At 40.6% G+C, this 24,797-nt stretch overlaps 1 protein-coding gene across 4 annotated transcripts in view; it reads right to left on the bottom strand.

Moving 5' to 3' along the window:
* COL12A1 (collagen type XII alpha 1 chain) overlaps positions 1-24,797 on the bottom strand; it is a 223,217-nt gene that overhangs the window by 194,692 nt on the left and 3,728 nt on the right. For 2 of the 4 annotated variants that reach the window (XM_077289886.1, XM_077289885.1), the window contains exons 2-5: positions 20,077-20,187; positions 6,279-6,395; positions 3,910-4,053; positions 1,425-1,484 (exon numbers count right to left, since the gene is read on the bottom strand). In XM_077289886.1, the coding sequence (XP_077146001.1) occupies positions 1,425-1,484; positions 3,910-4,053; positions 6,279-6,395; positions 20,077-20,149 (394 nt within the window). In that variant the 5' untranslated portion in view covers positions 20,150-20,187. Of the gene's footprint in view, positions 1-1,424; positions 1,485-3,909; positions 4,054-6,278; positions 6,396-20,076; positions 20,191-24,797 lie in introns of all 4 variants that reach the window. The other 2 variants (XM_077289887.1, XM_077289888.1) reach the window with 2 other exon arrangements.

Here is a 24,797-nt window from a genome sequence, read left to right as displayed (position 1 = left end):
TACTGGCATCTACCAGCTTTCAGTCATAGAGGCTCGGCTCCAGTCACCGCTCGGTATACAGTGAGGAAGGGCTGTAGCCATACCCCGGTACTGACTGACATCCGGCTCAGCAGTGCATCAGTACAGAGTGAGGCGTCAGTCAGTTTCAGGGCATGGTTACACTATGCATACACATATTGCGAGGTGACTGAAGCTGGGCTGCCAGCGCTTCTATGACTGAAAGCCGGACGAACAAAAGCTCATTTAAGCCCAATAGTCAGGCTTTCAATGTGGCGATCGCATAGCTTTAGAAAGCTGTGAACTTGCATATTAACCCTATATATACAGGTTGATTGCATTTGGGAACATGACAGGTTCCTTTTAAAGTTTTCACACCTGCTATTACAGTGAACATGCAGACTAACTAATACAAAGCTCATTTTAATATCAGAAATACACAGCAATTTCAACACTGATTTACAAAATAAGTACACCAGCATCATGAAGTCTAAGGGCTCATACTCACTTGCGTGAAATACGGCCGAGTCTCGCATGGTAACACCCGGCTCTGCCACCGGCCCTTGGAGCATGCAGCTCCATGTATTGCTGTGCGGCCGCACGCTCCGCTCTGGAGTGCCGGCGGCAGAGCCGGGTTTTAACCTGCGAGACTCGGCCGTATTTCACGCAAGTGAGTATGAGCCCTAAGCAATCTATTTAATGATGCATGATGACAGAGCTGTATGAAAGCACCTTAATCTAAACCAAACATCCTCAGTTCTCATCTACACTTATTGCATGTGTCTTTTGGCTAATGCCCAGTGGTACTGTTAGATACTGCAGATTACAGCTCAGATAATAATATGTCATATAGCCGAAGGGTTAGAGTTAAATGGATGCTTCTACTGGCTCAAATCAAAACATGAAACCATGAATGAATGCCAGTAACTTTTTATAGGGTTTTTATAGGGGTTGTTCTTGCCGCTTCAAAGTTTTTAAGCAATTCATAAAATTTAATTGGGTTTTGCTGTTTACGCAGTGAAAATAAACAATTCTGCTTTCTTAACAGTGCTGCCAAATACATCACATAGGATACAGAGCAGCCCAGTTAGCTGGTCACATTTCACACCCAACTGAATTAGTGGAAAATGAGGGTATCCACACAAGGTTGCAGGAAGATAACAGAATATAGAACCACATACTACAAGTTTCCTATTCACTAGCAGGGCTATTACAGAGAGACAACTCAGGCTTTTAATGTGCATTTAATTTATTTGAATGTGATTATCCTGTGTTTCAGCAGACACTCAATCAATGCAGGGCTAGCATTTACTGCTTGACTTCTTTTCAATGACTGTAAAGGGAGAAGCAATTACTAAGATATATGTGGGTGCCCTTTGACCTTATCCCATTCTTTATTACATATAGCATTTAATTGGAGTACATACGTGGTGAATCAGTGGTTACAACTTTCTTTTCTTCTGTCGTTACACGGCCTCCGGTTTGAACTTAAAAAAAAAAGTGTAGATTATATAATAAATCTTGAAAGTCTGGATTATATATATATACACAATGGAATTGGCAAGTTTTTATGAAGACTCCAGACAAAATAAATGTGTGATGGCTGGAATAGACAGGTCAATCATTTTTATGCAATTTTGATGCAGTTTTTAAATAATAACACAAATGGATTGAAAAAAAGAGAGAAGTAGTAACTGTCCTTTATACTTTCTCTCTCTTAAAATCCATGCCTGGTTTAGGCTGCAAAAACTGTAGTAAAAAATAGAAGAAAACTCTGATTATAAGCTGCTATGTACAGGTATCTATATACTTTAAAATAAAACAAAAATGTTAACCAATTTTCCCACTATAAGGACCATATGCTACATTAATATGACTGCAAAATATATAGGTCCTGACTTATCATGGTGTTAATGCCAGAATTCTAGCATAAAACACCTTCAAATGTCAGAATTTTTGATCAACACCAAACTGCGCAAAAATGTTGTTACTTTTAGAGTTTTCACACAGACCTGGGAAGGAGCTGTGGTAAGCCAGGGTGTGGCAAAGCACACCCACCAAATGGCAAAGCATGTCACTTCTTTGTGCAGAATCGCTGCAATTCTGCACCTATAGGAATGCATTGAACCGCTTACTTCCTGCATGGGTCTGTGCCCACGTTGCGGGAAGTAAGCGGTTAATGTGCGGGTGGTACCCGGGGTGGAGGAGAGGAGACTCTCCTCCAGGCCCTGGGAACCATATTTGGGGTAAAAAAAAGAATAAAAATAAAAAATTATGTTATACTCACCTCTCAGCGCTGCACACGGCCGGCCGGTCAGAGTGGCTGTGCGAACAGGACCTGCGGTGACGTCGCGGTCACATGACCGTGATGACGCCCGGGTCACATGACCGTGACGTCACGAAGGTCCTTCTCGGCACAGCATCTTTGGAACCGGAGCGCCGCGTGCAGCGCCGAGGAGATCCAGACATCGGAGGGTGAGTATAGCCAATTTTTATTATTTTAACATTACTATTGATGCTGCATATTGCTGCATATGCAGCATCAATAGTATAGGGGTAATCCCGCAGCGGAAACCGCCTAACAAACCGCGATAAATCTGCAGGGATAACCGCAGCGGTTTTGCCCTGCAGATTTATCAATTCCGCTGCGGGAGAACCCGCAGAGGGATGCCGCAAAGTGTGCACATAGCCTTACTGTCAGGGCGCATGGAGACACATGCAGCGTGCATGTGACTAAATCATAAAGTCATGTGCCAGGGAATCTGTCAGCAGATTTTTGAAATGTAATCTGAAGGCAGCATGAAGTAGGGGTTAAAACACTGAGTTCAACCATGTGTCACTTATCAAGTTGTGTGCTGTTGTTTACTCACAGTGAAGGTTTTACCACTAGGACTTAATCATTGCTGTGACTAACTGGCACAGGCTTGCTAGTCCAACTCCGCCCCTTCCTTTGATAAGCAGTTCTCTGTCTATAGACAATGTACATAGAGAGTCTGGAGTGGGCGGAGTTATCTCTCTGAGCTCTGCCACATGCTGCATCTAATACATTTCTGCATGACCATCATTAAGCCTTGCATACGAAATATCTTTCTTAATAATTCAGGTCCATAGTGATAGTGAGTTATTAGAAAAGGAAGCAAAAATGCTATTAATAATAATTAAAAGCTTGTCCCCATTCAGAAAATCTTCATCCCCGAGGTGCAATCTGGTTTCAAGAAGCCAACCAAGTCCAATGCTGTGTCTCCACTGCTTCGACTTTGGTCTGACATTGCCTGTAGTACTGATCTCATGTGAAATATACAGCAGCCAATTAGTGAGCTCTGAGTGGGGCATTTTGTGTTCACTGGCAGAGCCATTGAGCTCACTGATTGGCTACCGTTCTGTCGATGTGATGTCTGTGCTGCAGCCAGTATCAGATACCTGAAAAGGGACAGCCCCTTTAAGGGTTGGTTAACCTTGGCATTATCATCAGGTAAACACACTAAGCACATGGTAACAAAGGGAAAAGTCATAAAGCAGAGCATAGAGAAGATAAAATAGAAACAAATAGTTTTAAAAATGTTTGTTTTATGCTCAAAGAGGTTTTAGAAAGGTAACGTTCTGAAAGTTATTATCATACACTGCTATGAATCTATACAACCTCAAAGAACCTGCGTAAATCCATCTGATCTCACAGCCGGAGATGAATGTAAGCATGGCTATGCCGCCACATCCACTGTTTCTCCATTACGCAGAGAGATGAATTTAATGCTTATTAAGGTGGATACAATAATTACATAGAACTGATCATAACAAGGCTAAAACAATACATTCCTCATCGATTGTGTAGTGCCATCTGTGAATGTGTTAGTGAAAACAGTCGGATTGTGTATTCGTAATCATTTCGATGATGAATCTCAGCTGAGTACTTACTTGTAAGTTGGCCAAACACAGGTAAACTTTCCTCCGATTCATCATATGAAAGTATTGTGACCACATACTCAACATCTGGTATAAGTTCTGTAAGCACAGTTTGGGTTGCGGAAGCTGGAAGATTCAATTCTTTTGCAGGTCCATCTGGTAAGCATTAGACAAAGTATATTTAGTACATATATTAAAAAAATTGAACGTCTTACTCAGAAATTCTCTGTTTACCATTAGAGACTATATTACTTCATTATCATAAGCTCCTCATTCTGAAATATTTTTGTATTTAGTATTTCAATGGTTGTTGATCAAAAAATGAAAAAAATCAGGGTCAGACTAAGCGCGATCTTGACCCCATAAATTAAAGATTGATGGCACTGTTGCAACCACTATACATATGATGCAGTTGATTTGAGAAAACAAACTCAATTTAAGACTCACATGCAACTTTTGATGACCTTGTAACCTTTAAGAGGTGTTATAACAGTCTACACTGTATCAGCTTTCAGTTGGCCATGATTAGTTGGGCACTGTTCTATTGGTCAGTTTACCCCTGGTTTCAAGAGAACCTGTCATCTCGGAAAACAATAAATACCTGCAGTTATAAGGTTAGTCTGCAGGTAAATAGAGTTATAATGCTGCCCAGTGTAGCTTTTGGTAGAAAAATAACTTACTCTCTCCCGGGAGCCACCAGCTTCAGTCATTGGGGCATCATTTTAATGGCTAGCTCACTCTGCATATACACGCTGCAGAGCTGGATGGCAACCAAAGTGCCATACTATAAGGCCACCTGGCAGCATGGTCAAGCTATTTACCTGCAGATTAACACTAAGGCTGAGTGTGGTCTGATTTTTTTTATCATACCCATTGATTTGCATGGCCAAGTGTGATCTAACTAATGCATGCAAATTGTGCATGTGCGATTTTTTTTCTCATTTTTTTTCTCATTTTTATTAGGTTGAGACCATTACTTATGCGTTATTTATCTTAAACATTTGAATATGGGTGTTGTCTCTCACAGCCAGTCATGTTGATTTTAACACGTGACCATTATGCAAAAATTCCATTGGTTATGTCTTTTTATACATACTCTCTTTTCTAATATGATGTAGCTGTGATAAAGAACACCTGCGTGTGTTTGTTCATGTTTTTAATCTGCCGAAATAAACTTTGGAATGAATATTAGGAGCTGGAAATTGTTTTGTTTCTTTTTTTTATGAGTTTTCCTAGGACAGACTTGGTGCGAGGTAAAAATTGAACATGTGCACGACTCCATAGAATAACATTGGTCTGAGTGTGATCCAATATTTTGTTGGATCGCACTTGGACCGAAAATATGGCCGTCTACACGAGCTCTTGATCTGCAGGTAAATAGCGCTTTCCAAAGTCTCCAATTTCCTTCAAATTATGTAACTTAGCACAAATATTGTTTGTACAAGCAGTCTCTGAATTATAAAAAACTTGCAGAATATGATGGTGCAATATAAATAAAAGTTCTGGTAATAAATTGGTTTCACTATGAGGAGGTCCTTTATTGAAAAACTTCTGGACCTGAGGATCAAATATACATGACCATCCCTCCAATTAATGGTATCTCACTATAGATTGGCAGGCAGGTCTATAGATTGGGAGAAGACAATAGCCAGGCAAGATGTTAGGTTGCCTCTGTAGACCCAAAATCCGCTCTGTAACAAAGCTCAAGTATTATGAACTGCACATAGAAGTTGGAGATCCTTGTTTGTGTGACGCCCCAGGGTCCTGGTCGTCACAGTGGCATTGCTTTCTGCTTGGGGAGAGTGATGTCACGCTTGGAAGTGATGAAGGATAACTTTCACCAGGTCATCACTTACATACAACACGTTCATACTCCAGGCCAGAAGGGGAAACTCTGAACCCGGATTAAGGGGAACTTCCCTGATATATTCTGGCTGGAGAGGAAGTTAGAGAGCATTCTGTTGGAGAACAGAGAAGGTGTGGTGATACAATGTCATCTGGCCCTGTCCTTCCATTACTATTTGCACTGCATAAATGGCAGAAACAAATCTGTGTCCGCTGATTTAGTCCTACTGTAACACTTCTACTTTGCCACTTGAAATAAACTTGTAATTCCCAACTAGCATAATATTAGGAGCACTGAATTATATCACTTTTCCATAATCTAGCAACATACTATTTGGCGAATCATTGTCAGGCTCATATAAGGCAAGAAAAACATTGAAAGCTGTATGTTTAACAGAGCAGAGGCTTAGGAAAGCTAAACTGTATAAATGACATACAACTGCCAAAACTTTACTTAATCCAAATCATTATTGTATGAATATCATAAACTGGAAGAGGCGTCTGACTCCTCACCGTGGGGTGGTGCATGGACTTACCGACTGTTGGGACAATAGTGATCTTGTACCCTCGTATCCTCTCAGCTGGCCTTTGCCATGACATTCGAACAGTACTTTCATTTACTATTTCGAAATTTAGATCTGTAGGAGGCCCAACTGGAAGAAAACATAGATATATCAGTGACTGATGCATACAGCAAATGTCATTGCACCCATCTTATCTTCGTATGAACATTTCTTTGATAATATGGTTATATGCTTTGGAATTCCAGGGTATTCATGCAAAACCAAAGCAAAGGTGCAATAACATCTGCTACTCCAATGATTGTTCCCAAAACGGATGTAAGCTATATTATACATAGAAAGCTGACACAGAATAGCTTCACATACAGTTGTTTCCAACACCATAAGAGACGTCTGCTGGAAACAGTTCAAGCTGACATCAACGATAATAAAACTTACAATGCACAGCACAAACATTTACATCTTGAGTTGCTTAATCATTCAGGAATGATTAAGGATGATCAAGAATATTAGAAAACACACCAAGGAACATGGAAACTCACAGGGAGTAATGAGAAGTGAACAGATTTTCTGAGACAACCAAAGATAATTTATTACATGCTTGGTGTAGATCATGCCATAATTTGTGTAGTTTATACAACCTCGGTGTCCTGAGCATCACTGATCTAATAATATATACAAGCAATGCATTGATGATACTGATGGACGCTGTTACTCTTTGTTCTGTTTACACTATTTTGTTTTTTTCTATACTATATGTATGGGATACTTTCCAAATAGGTTTCTGGCATTTTAATACATAAGGTATTTCCCTAAAATATCCAACTAAAGAGAATTTTTTTTATATTTATCAGTAAAAAAAATCATCGTTTACATAATTCTAATAGCATACAAATGCATTGCATAATTATTGTTTTATGACTCCAACTAGCACCAAATAATGAATCTTGATTCAATAAAGATTTTTTAATTAAACTAGGGCATTAAAATATTATTGGAATTATAGAAGGTGCAGAGGTTGCAGTTGCACCCAGACCTTAGAGCAAGAGAGGGCTCAAAAGGTCCTTTTTCCTCTTTTGAGAAGATAATTTCTATTAATGAAATATAAGAGTATGGGGGTGCTGGTATTTGCTTTGAGATCCAAATGCCTCTGATGTCCATGGCATTGCAAAGCCTCCAGGAACCATTCCTATTGCATAGACAACAGTTGGGAGGCTGTTTATAAAGAATATGGCAAGTTATTGATCTGATATGGGATCCATTAAAAGGAAGGCGTGCTTTACTTGTATAACAGGCAGACAGGCGGTCCATACTAGAAAACAGCATTTTGATATCAAAATGCAAGTATAGACTTTCAGAAAAGACTGGTTAATGATGGCAAGACGGAATCACAGCATGTGGATGAGCGTTGTATAGAATACTGCGAGCACACAGTGGAGAGGGCATATGTTAACCCACACATAACTGCACACAGAAAAAAAAATCAGATGGCTGATAACAGGTATGATTGGACAATAAAAAATGGAAGGAATTCTCTGCATGTAGATTATTTCATGGCATCATGCGATGTACATGAAATCATGATTTGCTTGAGCTCACCAAAATGAACAAAAGCCTCCATGTACAGATTACATTACACACAGACTTTTTGTGACTTATTTTATAATGATATTCACTCATTTTGTAAATCAAGGCGCAAAGTGAGTATTAATCAGCAGGTAAGGAAGCATGTCTGCATTCTGAAGGGTTACTATACTGAAAACACCCTATTTATTATGGTTCCAGGTTATGTATTATCTTGTTTTTTTATTATTTTTATTAGTGTAGAGGAAGTCCAGTGGACCTCACGTCTGTCCTATGGTGTACAAATCATAACCCATCTAAACTGCAGTAAACATTTATGATATGTACTTACTACCATTTGCATTTGTATCTTGGGTGATGTTTTAGTTTCTTTACTTTAAAAATACTATTTCAGTGTATAAAAATGTGTTACAGGATAGCATTTATATTTAAAGGGAATCTGTCAGAAAGTTTTTGGCATACAATCTGAGAGCAACATGATGTAGGGGCTGACATCCTGATTGCAGTTATGTGTCTTCTACCAGGCTCTGTGTTGTGCTTCAATAAAATCAGCGTTTTATCCGCAGGAGATTATCACTATAGGACTAGGTTCTTGGGCCTCCTAGTCAACTGCTCTGTGTAACTCCGCCCCCACCACTGATTGGCAGCTTTTTGTCAATATACAGTGTACACAGAAACTCCCAATCGTCGATATGGGTGGTGTTATAGCTGGCTCAGCACTCAGCAGAGAAAACTGATGCTCAAAAAGAAGTCCAGTCGTCTTCAGGACATTTTTTTGCCTTTCCATTTAATTCTATTGTAAAGCATGGCATATCTTCCAAACAGAATCATTTGGAAAATGGAATAATTTCTTATAACCATTTGTTGTTTTTGGAAACTTGAAGCAGATATAGGATGCCCATAGGGATGAAAATATGAATAATAAGTCCATTTACATAGAAATGAATAAGAAGATTCTTTGCAGTGATTTCTGAGTACTTTTTTCAGGATTACTTATACCTGATGACACTAGTGTCCTTTGCACATACGTGTCAGTATGACTGAATAATCCTTTTTGAAAATTATTTTGAAAGCTGGATTATACATCAGGATTATACCCCCATTCTCTAAGGATTTTCCAAGTAAGTACGCCAGCCTTGTCAGGCTCAAGAAATCTATTTTAATACTACTTTTTATATTGCGAGAACTGGTGACAGATTAGCTTTTAACTAATTATAGCAAAACTGATAAATTTGGAGCTTCTATGTATAATGGGTGTTATTAAGGATAAATGGGTTTGTATCATAACAGCATCTTTTTAGATGTTGGAATTGGGATCTTGATTAGTTAGTATATAAATATATATTAATATATATTAATGCATTATATGTGTCATAGAGGACCCTTTAAACTATCAATGCCTCAAGCTTTATAATAAAACTACATTTAAATTATATATATAAATATATTTGTGCATAATATTTATATTACATACAATATTTATATATTTAAACTAAAATATATAAATTATTTTCTACTTATAGTATAAATTTATGCTATATGAAGGATTTTCTGAAGCGGTCAACCATAACTCTGCTGTCATTTTGTTATGTTGGAGTCATGCAAAAGCTTCTACAAGTCAAACTATAAATACGCATTTCAAGCTTGCAATTGAATTTAAGGAATATCATTATAAAATACTATTTCGGTAGCAAAGGCTCAGGACAAATTTAATGCAAAGGCAGACAGAACTGACCTGAGCATGCTTCAAAAAGGTATCAGTACATGGTAAAGAGTTGGCACCAACCTGGACAGCAATTTGACCTGTTGTGCAGATGACTTAGGTGTTACTGCCCGAGAACAGTAGCAGCCAAACTTGGTGATCTTCAAAAGACCGGATTCCAAGAAAAAAAATAATAACTGTGGGGAAAAATCTGTAGCATCTGAAAAATCTGTCAACCTGTACAGCAGCATTTGGATTTTGTGGCAGGTTTGCTTAAATTCTCTCCATATAGAAGTGTTTGTGAATATACCTCCTGATACAGTCATAATAGATCTCCATCACATAGCATACTTGGCAAAAATTCACAATTCTTTGCATACTTAAGGATCCTTCTCATAGCAAAGAAAAGAAAATTATGAACTGTCATTACTCCGCTTTGTTTTGACCTTTTTAGGTGACATTTCCAGACATAGAATTCGCCAGCGTTTCTTCTATGTTGATGAATACAGGATTATTTGGGGAAAACAACTGGTTACATTCATACAATATTCTGTAACATTTTGTGTAGCCTTTAATCATTATAGGCACATTAAAAACCAGAAAGAATTAATGAATGGCATCCTTATAAAAGTCCTGTCATCACTACTGACTTTTCTGTTTCAGAAAATAACATCTTTTCTCACAATTTGTTGCCGTGTTCCTTTATTATTCCACCAGGAAACGTAGAAATAACTTCAAGGGGCTGTCCGCTACTCAGTCAACTAATTCTTAACCCCTAAATAATAACACCTACAATATACTCACCTCCAGGTCTGGCGACAATCTGCTGTCTCTCACCCCCTTCGGATGTATGTGATCTACCCGAAGAGGGGAGAGTAGAGCCAGTGCCAACACTGCTCGACTGGAGGTAAGTATAGGTGTTGCTACTTTACTGAGTGGGGGAGTTTAGGGATTGAGAATGAGTTGTCAAGTAGTGGTCAAGGCCTTTAATGACTACCTATATTCAAAGTGAACGAACCTCTCTAGACCCTGGGTTTCCAATCTCCACTGTCGATAAGTGTGTAGACAATACTGGCTGGAATGTGTCACAGTATATAGGAATACACCCTATTGACAACGGGGTTGCCAACCATTCGTATATTTACAGACAGTAGAGTCCAGCAGAAAAAAGCAACATCCATGATTTTTTATAATCGTGATAAAATTTGTAATGCATATGCATGAATACTGCTGACATGCACAGTACAAACAGAAGAATGACCAGAGCGCACTGCGGACCCTGCAGAGAGTGGGATTCCTTATGTTGATCTAATGGCCAACATGGTTAACATGGGTCAGGCAGCTGTCAGAACTTCTCAGAAGGAAGGAGAAGTGTCAGATTCACTGACTGCTCTGAGACTGTTCTCAGCATCTATTAGAGGCAGTGAAGAGGCAAACGGACTGGCTGACAGCTGGAGATCTGGCTAGTAGTGCTGATGGATGAACAGAAGACCCCCAGGATGGAGCTGCTGGACATGGAAGAATGCACCTGCCAGAGGGACATCATATGCAAGCAATAAAATGTCTACAGATTTACTATTACCTATATGTATTAGCATACTTATGTGCACCTGTTCGTAAAAGTACACATATATGTATCTGTGTAAAGTGGTTACATGTATGAATGTGCACTGTGGTTATCTGTGTGTGTATTTGTGCACACACGCTTGTAACCACAGTACAATATATATATATATATATAAATATATATATATATATATATATATATATATATACACACTATCTATAATGTGAAATCAAACTGTCCACTTAGGAAGCATCACTGTTTGACAATCAATTTCACATGCTGTTGTGCAAATGGAATAGACAACAGATGGAAATTATTGGCAATTATCAATTCACACTCAATAAAGGAGTGGTTCTGCAGGTAGGGACCACATCTCAGTACCAATGCTTTCTGGCTGATGTTTTGGTCACTTTTGAATGTTGGTTGTGCTTTCACACTCGTGGTAGCATGAGATGAACTCTACAACCCACACAAGTGGCTCAGGCAGTGCAGCTTATCCAGGATGGCACATCAATGCGAGCTGTGGCAAGAAGGTTTGCTGTGTCTGTTAGCGTAGTGTCCAGAGGCTGGAGGTGCTATCAGGAGACAGGCCAGTACACCAGGAGATGTGGAGGGGGCTGTAGGAGGGCCACAACCCAGCAGCAGGACCGCTACCTCAGCATTTGTTGAAGGAGGAACAGGAGGAGCACTGCCAGAGCCCTGCAAAATGATCTCCAGCAGGCCACAAATGTGCATGTGTCTGCACAAATGGTTAGAAACCGACTCCATGAGGATGGTCTTGAGTGCCTGATGTCCACAGTCGGGGTTGTGCTCACAGCTCAACACCGTGCAGGACGCTTGGCATTTGCCACAGAACACCAGGATTGGCAAATTTGCCACTGGTGCACTGTGCTCTTCACAGATGAAAGCAGGTTCACACTGAGCACATGTGACAGATGTGACAGAGTCTGGAGATGCCGTGGAGAGCGATCTACTGCCTGGCACATCCTTCAGCATGACCGGTTTGGCAGTGGGTCAGTAATGGTGTGGGGTGGTATTTCTTTGGAGGGCCGCACAGCCCTCCATGTGCTCGCCAGAGGTAGCCTGACTGCCATTAGGTACCGAGATGAGATCCTCAGACCCCTTGTGAGACCATATGCAGGTGCAGTAGGCCCTGGGTTCCTTCTGATGCATGACAATGCTAGGCCTCATGTGCCTGAAGTGTGTCAGCAGTTCATTCATATATACACATATATATATATATATATATATATATATTAGTACCTGAGTGTACAGTAGTACATATATTTCTAAAGGTGCATGTATGTATGTGTGTGTATATATATAGACATACACACTCACATACACTGTATATTGCCATTTCTCCTATCCTTTATGCTGGCTATAAAACTCAGTATGTGCTTTTACTAAAATTTGGACAGTCCGTGAATGTTTGTCCAGTTAACCAGCAAAAACCGCATATAAGGTTGGCAACCCTGATTGACAAGGAAAATATGAACAGCCAGTTTTCAATTCAGTGATGCATTTTCATGAAGAATAACTGAGGAACAGAAAAACACAGATTTGCAAGAAAAGATGCTCTAGAATTATTTCATGGCAATGCAAGTACTTACTAAAACAAACAAGTCAGACTTGATGACAGGTCTTCTTTAACACATGCATTATACATATGGAAGCAAGAGAAAAGCCCTAAAGGTGACGTCAAACATATACTGTATTCAACACCTGCAAATATATAATTTTTTATCACATCTGCTTGTAAAAAGCTGAGGCTGATGAAATGTAAAATGATTACTCAGAGGAAGAAATTTTGCTTCCTGCCATTACAAATGTTAGCCATGGCTGGCACATTATAACACAAGGTTATCCAACATTATTTTCAATGGGTCTGAAGGTTTAGCTCTTCTTTCTAGTATATACAGAATAATTGGAATCCTGTAGACACCAAATGCTAAAATTAAAGAGATACTCTTCACAGATGGCTATTGTTGGATAGTGCTTGTAAAATTAATCTCTTTTATAGTTTTCAGTATATTAAAATTTGCAGCAGTACTTTAGTTATTACCACTTTCCTTTTCTTTTGTTGACAGACCGTTACCTAAGAGACCGACCACTGCTGTATAGCTTGAAAGAACTGCATTGAAACTGGCCAGGATTAGGAAGGAACCACACATTCCAGAGATCCTGACTATCTCCAAACAGTGCTTATAAGCGCAATAGAAAAGAGCTTGCACAGACTGAGGATTTTCTGCTGTCTAGCCGCGGTGGTCGGTCACCTAGGTAACAATTAGTAAACAAAGGAAAAAAGGAACATGGAAATAACCCTTTGATCAAACATTTGTCATATCCATGGAAATGTAATGAATATATTTTTTTTTAAGTGAAGACATCAAGCAAACACTAGTCACTATCTTGTCAATAGAAATAGGAAACAATATGCTATAGCAGAGGTGATTCTGTGATATAAGGCCTCTATAATTACCTCTTCCTGTGCTATTACACTGTAGAGCAATGATGTCTGGCTAAGTAAATATAGCAAATGGAATGGAGAATAATAAACTTTCTGGGAAATATCTTGGCTTGTCCACTTTTCTAAATAAACGTTCCTGTCTCAGATCTGGTGGTGCAGTAAATAAAAGCTTCCAACTGAATTCAATTGTTTGATCCTTGTAACTAAGGTACAAATTAATTACTGAAGAATGTAAGTCTGCTTGAACCTTCAACGTAGAGTTAGAGTCACTGACCGCTTCTGCCGACAATTCAGCAGCTGCAGCTGAGATCACATTGACAGAGCAGCAGCTTCTTTTCACTCTGCTCTATTGACAGGGCTTGACTGCTGAAGTCATGCTGATTGACAGATGGCTCCCCGCTGCCTTACTGCAGGAAACCGGCAGTCAATCAGCATGATGCCGGCAGTCACGCCCCATTGACAAAGCAGTCCAGAAGAAGAAGAGCTGCTCTGTTGACATGGAGCAGCTGAATTGATGGCAGGAGCAGTCAGGGTCCACTTTATGCCGGCACTGGGTACAACAGGCAAGTTGTTGCCTGTGTTAGCAACTACCTCTTTGTTATTTTTTAAAGGTGAAATCGTAGATCAGCAATTTCATAGGTGCTAATTAGTCCTGAGGTGGCTTGGACAATCCTGAGCTGCAAAAGGAATGAGGATTAATAAAAACCCCATCCAAAAATGTTGTTCCAAGGGAAGAACTTAATTGAAACCTGTCACATTGCACTTGTAGTCTGATCTGTATACAGGAAGGTATAGAGAAAGAAGCTGAGCAGAATAATTTATTCTGGAGATTTATTAGAGACAGTTCAGTATCCTTTTATTTTATTCACTGAAATCCCTGATTATTGTATGCATATGAGTCCAGTGGGCAGTCCTACTCAGTGATTTACATTCTTCTCTTTATGACAGCATGTAGGGATAGCTGTCAATCACAGAGTAGGAAAGCCCACTGGAACCATACATATAAATGCCAGGGATTTCAATGAATAAAATGAGATTTTGTGAAACTCCTCTCACAACAATGTATATAAACCTGATCAGCTTCTCCTGCTGTACAACATTCTGGCAGCAAATTAGATACTATTTTAAACATGACAAGTTCCTCTTAAATGTGATGAGTTTTGAGTGCTGAATGTGGGTATAACATTACATTATCAGAAATTGACTGTGTTTAAAGGGAACCTGTCACCCTCAAAATCGATGGTGAGGTAAGCCCACCGGCATCAGGGGCTTATCTAGAGCATTCTGTAATACTGTAGATAAGCCCCTGATGTTACCTGAAAGAGGAGAAAAAGACATTAGATTATACTCACCCAGGGGCGGTCCTGCTGCGGTCCGGTCAAATGGGTGTCTCAGGTCCGCTCCGGTGCCTCCTATCCTCATTCCATGACGTCCTCTTCTGGTCTTCACAGAGCGGGTCTTTTGAGGGCAGAGCAAAGTACTGCAGTGTGCAGGCACCGGGCCTCTCTTACCTTTCCGGCGCCTGCGCACTGCAGTACTTTGCTCTGCCCACAACAGGGCAGACAAAGTATGCCTGCACTGGAGCCGCGGCGTGAAGACCAGAAGAGGACGTCATGGAATGAAGATGGGAGGCGCCGGAGTGGACCTGAGACGCCCATCGGAGCGGGACCGCCCCTGGGTGAGTATAATCTAACCTCTTTTTCTCCTTTTTCAGGTAACATCGGGGGCTTATCTACAGCATTCCAGAATGCTGTAGATAAGCCCCTGATGACGGTGAGCTTACCTCACCATCGATTTTGGGGGTGACAGGTTCCCTTTAAGGTATGGAATAATGGAAAGATGAAATATATAAGTGTGATGGCCTGATATAAGGAGTCATAGTGGGGACGATTCTATTGCATAATATTACCATACCATACCCATAATCCATTAACTTGTTATAGCAGTATATACAAATAAAACATGTAAAATGCAGAACAATATATCTATCATGTACAGGGTCATTACTTGTAATTCATGTACCCACAGAATCATGTAATATTGTAATTGCACTCTTAATAAATATGCTAATCTCTACATGCCTTTTAAGTAGAATGTAACAAGATTTGCCTGAAGAGTCTTTCAATTATTTATTTGGCAACCACTCTCTGAAGAAAATTATTAGTAGATTATAATTAGTTGTTAATCCAGTATCCATATTTAGCAATATTCATTACATGCTTTAGGGAAAAATGCAATGACACACCCGATTAGTTAAAATTAAAAGGAGTTGTTAGTGAATTTTTAAAACTAATGGCAGTAAATTGTATAATATTAAGATTAATCACCTATTCCAGCACTGCTTCTCTGGTGGTCCAAACTGGTCCTGTAGCAATAATGTCACGTTCCTCAATCACATGATGCTTGCATGTATGGCATGTGACTTCTGCGCTCAGTGTTTGGCTGCAGGGATCATGTGATTGATAGAAGTGATATCATTGCTGCAGGATCGGTGGAATGACGACAATGGAACCGCTGAGGTTTAAACAGTTCGATAACTGTTATTTTAGTACATTATGCCATGCAAATCTCCAACAACACATTTTGGGGAAGTTAGGACTAAAAATAATGCTCCATTTTTAGCTTTTATATAGAGAGAAAGACCTCTAAATCCAATATGCAGGCAATCCATATAGATCCTGATAATGAAGCCTGCCTTACAGACATCCTATGTTAACATAGTCTAATGCAGCATTCCAGGACTATTCTTCATATAAACACATGCTCCATGTTGTGTTAATGTATTATCAGCTGCATACCATGTCCAAGAAACCACACAGCTCAGCAGCATCCCTGTTAAGAAAGTCACTGCCAAAAATGGTTGTAACTCATTCCTCTAGTTTAGAAACAGATAAAGGGTTAGAAATAAAATATACTGCATTTTGGCCATTTTGTGTGTGACAGCTGTTTGGTTTGGCTGCAAGGCTGGATAAGAAGGCAGCAACTGAAAAACATGTAGATACATTAGCACTACTGTCTTTATGACCGTAAATTGTTAATAGGGTGCTACTGAAGTGATTTGCTGTTTATTTAATTCTAATAATCTACCAAAGAAGCCAAGATTATTAGTTATTAAAGTAATACATAAGGGGTGGGGGTGCGCGGATGTACTCAGTTATTGTGGTGCAGAGGTAACACGTTGGCTATAATGCCAAAAGGCACCCATAAATATAAGATGACAGCAGTATATCAATGCCACATGGTAGGTGGGAACCCTATTACAGGCTTTCCATAGGGTTCCAGGACCATCAAAGTATGTCTCTGCCATAAATGCTGGGTGCCATGGAATTGTCACCAAACCACTATGCCTTTGTCTGGACATTTAGATTTAAAACTAGGGCAGCAAACTGAATATTTGACCTACGTGGATACAAAAATAAAAAAAAATAAAAAAAGATACCACTATACCAAAAATAAATGCTGACGAGTTTAAAGAAAAACGTTTTGTAGCCAACGAGACAACTGTAGACCATTTTTTGTTTACTGACAGCGAGGTATGTCAGTTCCATATTTATATCCATATTTTGGATTGACTGAAGAAAGATGGAAAACTTTTTCACTCTATCAAATATGGTCCTGTTTTCATTATGTTTTTGCCCTATATTTACCATGTAGGCTCAGAAAGCTCCCAATGTTCATGCTAAAGGTGTTCATAGAGCTTTATTTCTAGAAGACTGTCTTTTTGGCCTCTGTCTAGTTAATGTAAAGCAAAAAAAAATAAGGTATGCCTATTCCATCCTGGAGAGTCCAGTAAAAAGTATAGGTTAAACTTACACCTTTTGAATAGAGAAGTCCATTGGTGAGGGATGCCAATATATGGCACCGGTAGTAGGCATCGGTTTAACACATTCTTCATGAGCTTTTTTGTATTAAATAACCATTATGGATCATGAGTACCTTAGGCTACGTTCACATTTGCGGTCTGCGCCGCAGCGTCGGGCGCCGCAGCGTCGCCGCATGCGTCATGCGCCCCTATATTTAACATGGGGGCGCATGGACATGCGTCGCACTTGTGTTTTGCGCCGCATGCGTCACTGCGGCGCCCGCGTCCGGGCGCAGAGGACGCAGCAAGTTGCATTTTTGCTGCGTCCAAAATCAATTAAAAAAAGGACGCATGCGGCGCAAAACGCAGCGTTGTGCATGCGTTTTGCTGCGTTTTTGTTTGCGTTGTGCGTTGCGGCGCCGACGCTGCGGCGCACAACGCAAATGTGAACGTAGCCTTAAAGGGACGACTAGCAGAGACATTCATCATCCATATACCAAGCTTTATTGGCATCTAATTAACATATATATTGATGGAATAGATCCCATATAAATATAAGGGTGATGACTGCCGCTGTTAAGCATCCATCACAGAATCCGTTCAATGTAAATATCATGATATGTTCTTGGCCTATACATTAAATAAAGTCAAGGAATCTGATGCGAACAGGATGCAAATATATGCACTAAAAGATTTACTGTTGTGTCCACTTGCAGCCCCAATGAAAAGTAAAATGTACAATAAAGAAATGATGTTTCCATGTGTAACAAACATTTATCTCAGTCAGTATCTATAACATCTGCTGAACTGCGGATAAGCAGACAAAATCTTCTGTAGATGCTCCCGTAAAAAAATCAAATTAAACCTTTTATTATGGAACTTCAAAAATGTTAATTTCTTCTTGTCTTTACAGTATTTTCTGGGGCTTTGTAGGCAAAAGAACAAAACATGGAGGCTGGCTGTATGTAATCAATACTTTGTAGAAAAAGTTGTAATGATGTCCTGTTAAAGGGTAGATAAATCACATGTGCTTTCTATGAAACTGCACTTTGACCTTGTAGGCAAGGGGATATGTTACTATTTAAGTCTTTTTATGAAACCTATTGCTTAATTGGTTGACTATTATGTGCTGATTTCCTAAACCACAATCCCTTGTTTCCTTTCACATAGCCAATTAAAACATCACATTTCAGCTGGTTGCAGCTGCCACTAGAGGGCGCTGAATGCATACACACACAGCCATGCAGTTAGTTTTGAATTAAAGGGAACCTGTCACCCCCAAAATCGATGGTGAGGTAACCCCACCGGCATCAGGGGCTTATCTACAGCATTCTGTAGCATGCTGTAGATAAGCCCCCGATGTACCCTGAAAGATGAGAAAAAGAGGTTAGATTATACTCACCTGGGCGGGCGGTCTGATCCGATGGGCGTCGCAGTCCGGCCGGGGCCTCCCATCTTCTTACGATGACGTCCTCTTCTTGTCTTCACACTGCGGCCCCCGCGCAGGCGTACTTTGTCTGCCCTGTTGAGGACAGAGCAAAGTACTGCAGTGCACAGGCATCGGGAGAGGCCCGGCGCCTGCGCACTGCAGTACTTTGCTCTCCCTCAACAGGGCAGACAAAGTACGCCTGCGCCGGAGCCGCAGCGTGAAGACAAGAAGAGGATGCCATCTGATGAAGATAGGAGGTGCCAGACCGGACCGCGACACCCATCAGACTGGACCAGGATCGCCCCTGGGTGAGTATAATCTAACCTCTTTTTCTCATCTTTTATGATACATCGGGGGCTTATCTACAGCATTACAGAATGCTGTAGATAAGCCCCTGATGCTGGTGGGCTACGATTTTGGGGGTGACAGGTTGCCTTTAAAGGGAGCTTTATAGATTCATATGCAGGGAGTTCACACAAGTGGCGATTTCATGCAACCAAGATGTCATAATTTTATGGGGTTTTCTCACAATAGTTATGGAATGGATGATCTTTATTATTTTTTTGCAGCTCCCTGTTATAATCTTTAAAGTGGTCTATAGCTCTGCTATGTAACTGACTACATCTTGCAATATTTAGCTAGGAAGAACATCACTTATTAATGCTGGATATATATGACTTCTAAATGTTTTATGAACATGTTCTAGTAGTTGACAGTTTTAACATACCTACTGTTACAATGCCATACCGTCCATGGTGCCTGAACCATGGCATTGGTAATGTACCTTAGCACAATTATAGATAGCCCAATACACACTATACACAGGGAGCAACAAGGTTTTATCAACATTTTAAAATGAAATATAAATAAATAATAATTATTTACAACATGTACAAACATTGTAGAAAATTTTATTATATGCAGATATTCCATACTGCACAAGTGCCAAGCAGGAGGGGTGTGCCAGTGCCAGGAGGCTTGTGATATTGTAGCTTCATGCTTACACAAGCTTCTTCCAAATCCGTATGCCTTGAAGAGTGGAGATGGCAGATGCAAAGTCTATTCCTATTGATCTACAATAGGTTTGTCCTTGACTTTGTTTTTGGGAAGAAAAATGTTTTATTTACACAACACAAAAATGGACAAAGAGAAAAGACAAACAAAAGAGAAAAGAAGAAGTTGAAGAAGAGAAGTAGAGAAAAAAATGACAGCCCTATTACTTATTAATTAAATAGTTAGATAATAAATCAATGTATTACCTTCTGCCTCTATAGAAGATAAGAGCAGGACAGCACATAGTGCAGTCACTGTAAAGTGAAGCCGAATTTTCATTCCTTTCAATTTTCTGGCTTACACCAACATGAATAGATCTGAAATAACAAAATGAATAACATTTTTAACAGCACATTAGAAAATTTGTCTTCTACATTTGTATTACCAGTTCATGTTTTGTTTTGATTTCCAGGATAGATAGATAGATAGATAGATAGATAGATAGATAGATAGATAGATAGATAGATAGATAGATAGATAGATAGATAGATCAATCGATCGATCTGTGGGAATAAAGTCCAATGTTTTGACTGATTTCCATTGGAGTGCTTCTTCCAAACTATTTTTTTAGATAGAAAATGAAAGAAAAAAAAGAAACACTTATCCCAAGTGACAGTTTGTACACACCCATTAGTTGTTATCAAACAATTCTGAAGATACTGTATATATCCAAGAAAAATAGGCAGCAGTCTGATATTTCAATTGTAAAAATACACAGATTTATTAGCTTGTATGCAAAATAAACTGCAACGGTTCAACTCTCAAATAGCTGAGCCAAAGGCCTGACAAAGCTTGAAAAGAAACAATGCATGGGTCATCTGCGCTGCTTATGGAGATCCAAAATAATGGTCCAGGATAAAAAGTAGACTTGATGCGGTTTTACTATTAACACGTTTCAAAGTCTTCAGACTTCTTCATCAGGATATAGCCACAGGTAGGTATACCCTTATGTATGAGGTTTGTCCTGATGAAGAAGTCTGAAGACTTTGAAACGCATTGACAAAAAAAACGTATCAAGTCTACTTTGTATCACGGACCACTCTTTTGGATCTCAATCAGCAGCGCAGATGACCCACCTATTGCATCTCTTCTGGCATGTCAGTCTGTGGCACGACAGCAGCTGAGAAATATACGTTTGATCTTTGTTGTGTGATACACAACTTTATAAGGTGAGCAATTCCCTGCCCCTTTATCATCGGATCAGACCACGTTGTGCTTTTGGCTCCTCAGCTGTCAAATAAAGGCTTGACAAAGGTTCAGCTATGTGAAAGACGAAACTTTGCTGTTGTTTTGCACAGATAGATAGATATATATGGGATAAATAGATAGATAGATAGATAGATAGATAGATAGATAGATAGATAGATAGATAGATAATAGACCTTGGACAATTTTGGTAAGATGAAATGTCTACAGATGTATATTTGGTAGCAAAATCTTACAAAATTGTCCGAATTTGCAAAAGTAAGAGTACATAAATGATTTTTGGATTTATTCTTAAGTCCATACTTGGTGCAATAACATTTTTTCTGCTCACAATTAGCATTAGGGGTTTTCTGTCTGTCTTCCTTTACAATAGACTGAAATAAATGGCATTGTTTCTCTTTTTGAATCTAAGCTAAATAACACAACTATAATATATTTCAGTTGTGATATTCCTGCATATAATATTGTGTCACATAAAGTATCGTTCCCACAAAACTTCTAATCCTGGGAACGTTTCAGCATCTGCAACTTATTTGTGATGTCACATAACACTTTGCATGTTAGTCACAATAAGACGTCATTTGAAAGGATTTAGTATGGCAGTGCCAGCAGGGGTGGATTATAATGGGGTCAATCTGGGCGGTAGCCCAGGGCCCAGTGGTGTGGGGGGGACCTGGGCTACCGCTCAGATTGCCCACCACCATCAGGGCATTACTGCCCTGACTGGTGTATGGGCCCGGTGGGCAAAGGGGGCCCGCATCGGGCCCCGTCTCATCTGCTCACTGGGCCGCTACCGGCGCTGCGGCAGTTAAACGCTATTGATGTGCGGGCGCGCGCCCGCACGTCACTAGTTAACAGCCGCCAGCCAATCGGAGGCTGGCAGCTGAAGTCAGCCGCAGCGCACACGTCGCCGGCGTCTGATGTCATTGTCAGTCGCCGGCGAGTGCACGCTTCAGTTGCGAGGAGAGAGCTTCGCCGAAGGAGCGCGGACAGGTGAGGAGAACTCTTCTTTTTTTTTTATTGCGAACGGCAATCCAGGGCAGATTGCTGGACACACTGGGGGCAATATGCTGGAGACAGTGGGGCAGAATGCTGGACACACTGGGGACAGTATGCTGGACACATTGGGGGCAATATGCTGGGCACACTGGGGCAGATTGCTGGACACATTGGGGAGCAATATGCTGGACACACTGGGGACAATATGCTAGACACACTGGGGGCAACATGCTGGACAAACTGGGGGCAATTTGCTGGACACACTGGGGGCAGGATGCTGGACACACTGGGGGCAGGATGCTGGACACACTGAGGTCAGGATGCTGGACACACTGGGGGCAGGATGCTGGACACATTGGGGGCAGGATGCTAGACACATTGGGGGCAGGATGCTGGACACATTGGGGACAGAGATGCTGGACACTGGGGGCAGAGATGCTGGACACACTGGGGCAGAAATGCTGAACACTGGGGGCAGAGATGCTGGACACACGGGGCAGAGTTGCTGGACACACTGGGGCAGAGATGCTGGACACACGGGGGGCAGAGATGCTGGACACACTGGGGCAGAGATGCTGGACACAATGGGGCAGAGATGCTGGACACAGGGGGCAGAGATGCTGGACACTGGGGGCAGAGATGCTGGACACACTGGGGTCAGGACTGGAGACAGATGGGGCAGGATTGGAGACATGGGCAGAATGTAGATACGGGGCAAGATTGGAGACACGAGGCAGAATGAAAGACATGGGGCAGGATTGGAGACAGATCGTGCAGGATCATGGGGCAGGATGGATACGATGGAGACTGATGGGGCAGGATGGGGAGATCATATGGGGCAGAATGGATACTCATGAGGGCAGGATGGGAGAACATATGGCTGAAGCCAGGAGTGAGATACACGGGGCCAGGATGGGGGATATTATAATTACCATACAATTAAGGGATATTATTACTGCAGTGATGTATATATTTTATTTTTTGAGGACACTGTTTTAAATGGGGGACGGTCCTGTTACTGTGCAGAGTGACACTATGTCGCCTCTTTTTCTTCATGTGGTGTAATGTAGAAGTTGAGAAAAATTAAGTAATGTGTTCTGCAAGTGGAGCTCGAGATAACTGTGTTATTTCCTGCAGAGACGAGTCCTGGCTGGATGAAGTGATGGCGGTCTGTGCTGGATGAAAGATGAAGGACTTCACTTAGAGACGTCACTGGTGAGTCAGTGTTACCTATACACTTACACTATACACTGTATACTATATACAGAGCTCCTGTGTATAATGTCACCAGTGATTACTGTATTACCTCTACACAGACACTGCATACTAAGTACAGATCTCCTGTGAATACTGGTACTTATGGTTTTTTTTTTCTTCCTAACTGAAGGGTAAATTGACTAGATCAATGGATGTTTGACAGGTTATAGTTTCACACAGCAACTATTTTTCTGGAATAATCTGGTTCAGGTATATGATGACCCCGTCGCATGACCCCGTCGCATGACCCAGTCACATGTCCGGGGGGCCCACAGTGCCTGAACAACCCGGGGCCCTGGCTACCCTTAATCCACTCCTGAAAGCCAGGGTTGATGTATTTGATATGCCGATGTACACAAACTCTGAAAATGACCACACAGAGCTCCTATGGATCAGCACTAAGGACCTGTAAGCACTGAATAGGATGACTGAAGTATTATAATCTCCCATAGAATCAATGCTTCCAGAAGAGAATGCTTCCTTAGAGCATGGCATAACTTTGTTTCTCTAATCTTCTATATCAATCTATAAGGTTCATTGCCCACAAATGATCAGTTAGTTAGAGCTCTGGTGTCTTTGAAATTTGCATAGCTTTGCCACTACAATTAAATGTTTATGACCGGTGAAGGTACACAAATAAATGAAATGCAATACGAGACGTTTTGGAGGGAAACATTGTTTTCATTTGGGGTTTGCTACATGTGTGCAAAGGCACTATACAGTACCTAAACAACTTTATGAGGCTATAATACACATGGCATTTGGCTGGTTTCATCAGATGCCACATTACATACAGTAAGTGCATAAGTGCCAAATGCAGAAAGTAGAGATGGGTTGTTTGTGCTTTTGGTAAGGATCCAAATGAATATAGCACAAGACACAATGTATTAATGTGGTTTATTTTCAACACGTTTCAAAGTCATCCAACCTCTTCATCAGGAAAAAACACCAAGGTTTTTCCTGATGAAGAAGTCAGATGATTTTGAGACACGTTGGAAATAAACCACATTAACATGTTATGTGTCTCGCGCTTTCTTTGCTTGGATCCTTACCAACAGTCCAGACAACCCATCTCTACTTTCTCGATTTGGCACTATATCGGTGATCCAACCCATGGGGTGCCTCTATGCGCTTTATTTTTTTCGTCTCTCAAAACTGAACCAGGTGAGCATAACCAGTTTTACTTACCGTATACTACTGTCCATCAGATAAAACCCTTTTGCACTTTTCTGCTTCCTAGCTTCTTCTCCATATTACAAAAGTGACAACATTACTTGGGACAATATCTTTGTAACATGTTGTCAAACCAAAGGCACCATATAGCAGCACATAGATTGTCTACCATTCTGTAGAATAAATGCTTTTTAAGATGTGAGCTAAAAAAATATATATGTTGGCACTGTCTGCATTTGGTACCAAATGGCTCAATAACTTACTACTAAAGATATTGCATGGTTAAGAGTCC

The sequence above is a fragment of the Ranitomeya variabilis genome, chromosome 2 (assembly GCF_051348905.1).
Source record: "Ranitomeya variabilis isolate aRanVar5 chromosome 2, aRanVar5.hap1, whole genome shotgun sequence".
NCBI classification, from domain to species: Eukaryota; Metazoa; Chordata; class Amphibia; order Anura; family Dendrobatidae; genus Ranitomeya; species Ranitomeya variabilis.
The sequence above is the reverse complement of the archived record's forward strand: the minus strand, read 5'-3'. Positions and strand labels throughout refer to the sequence as shown.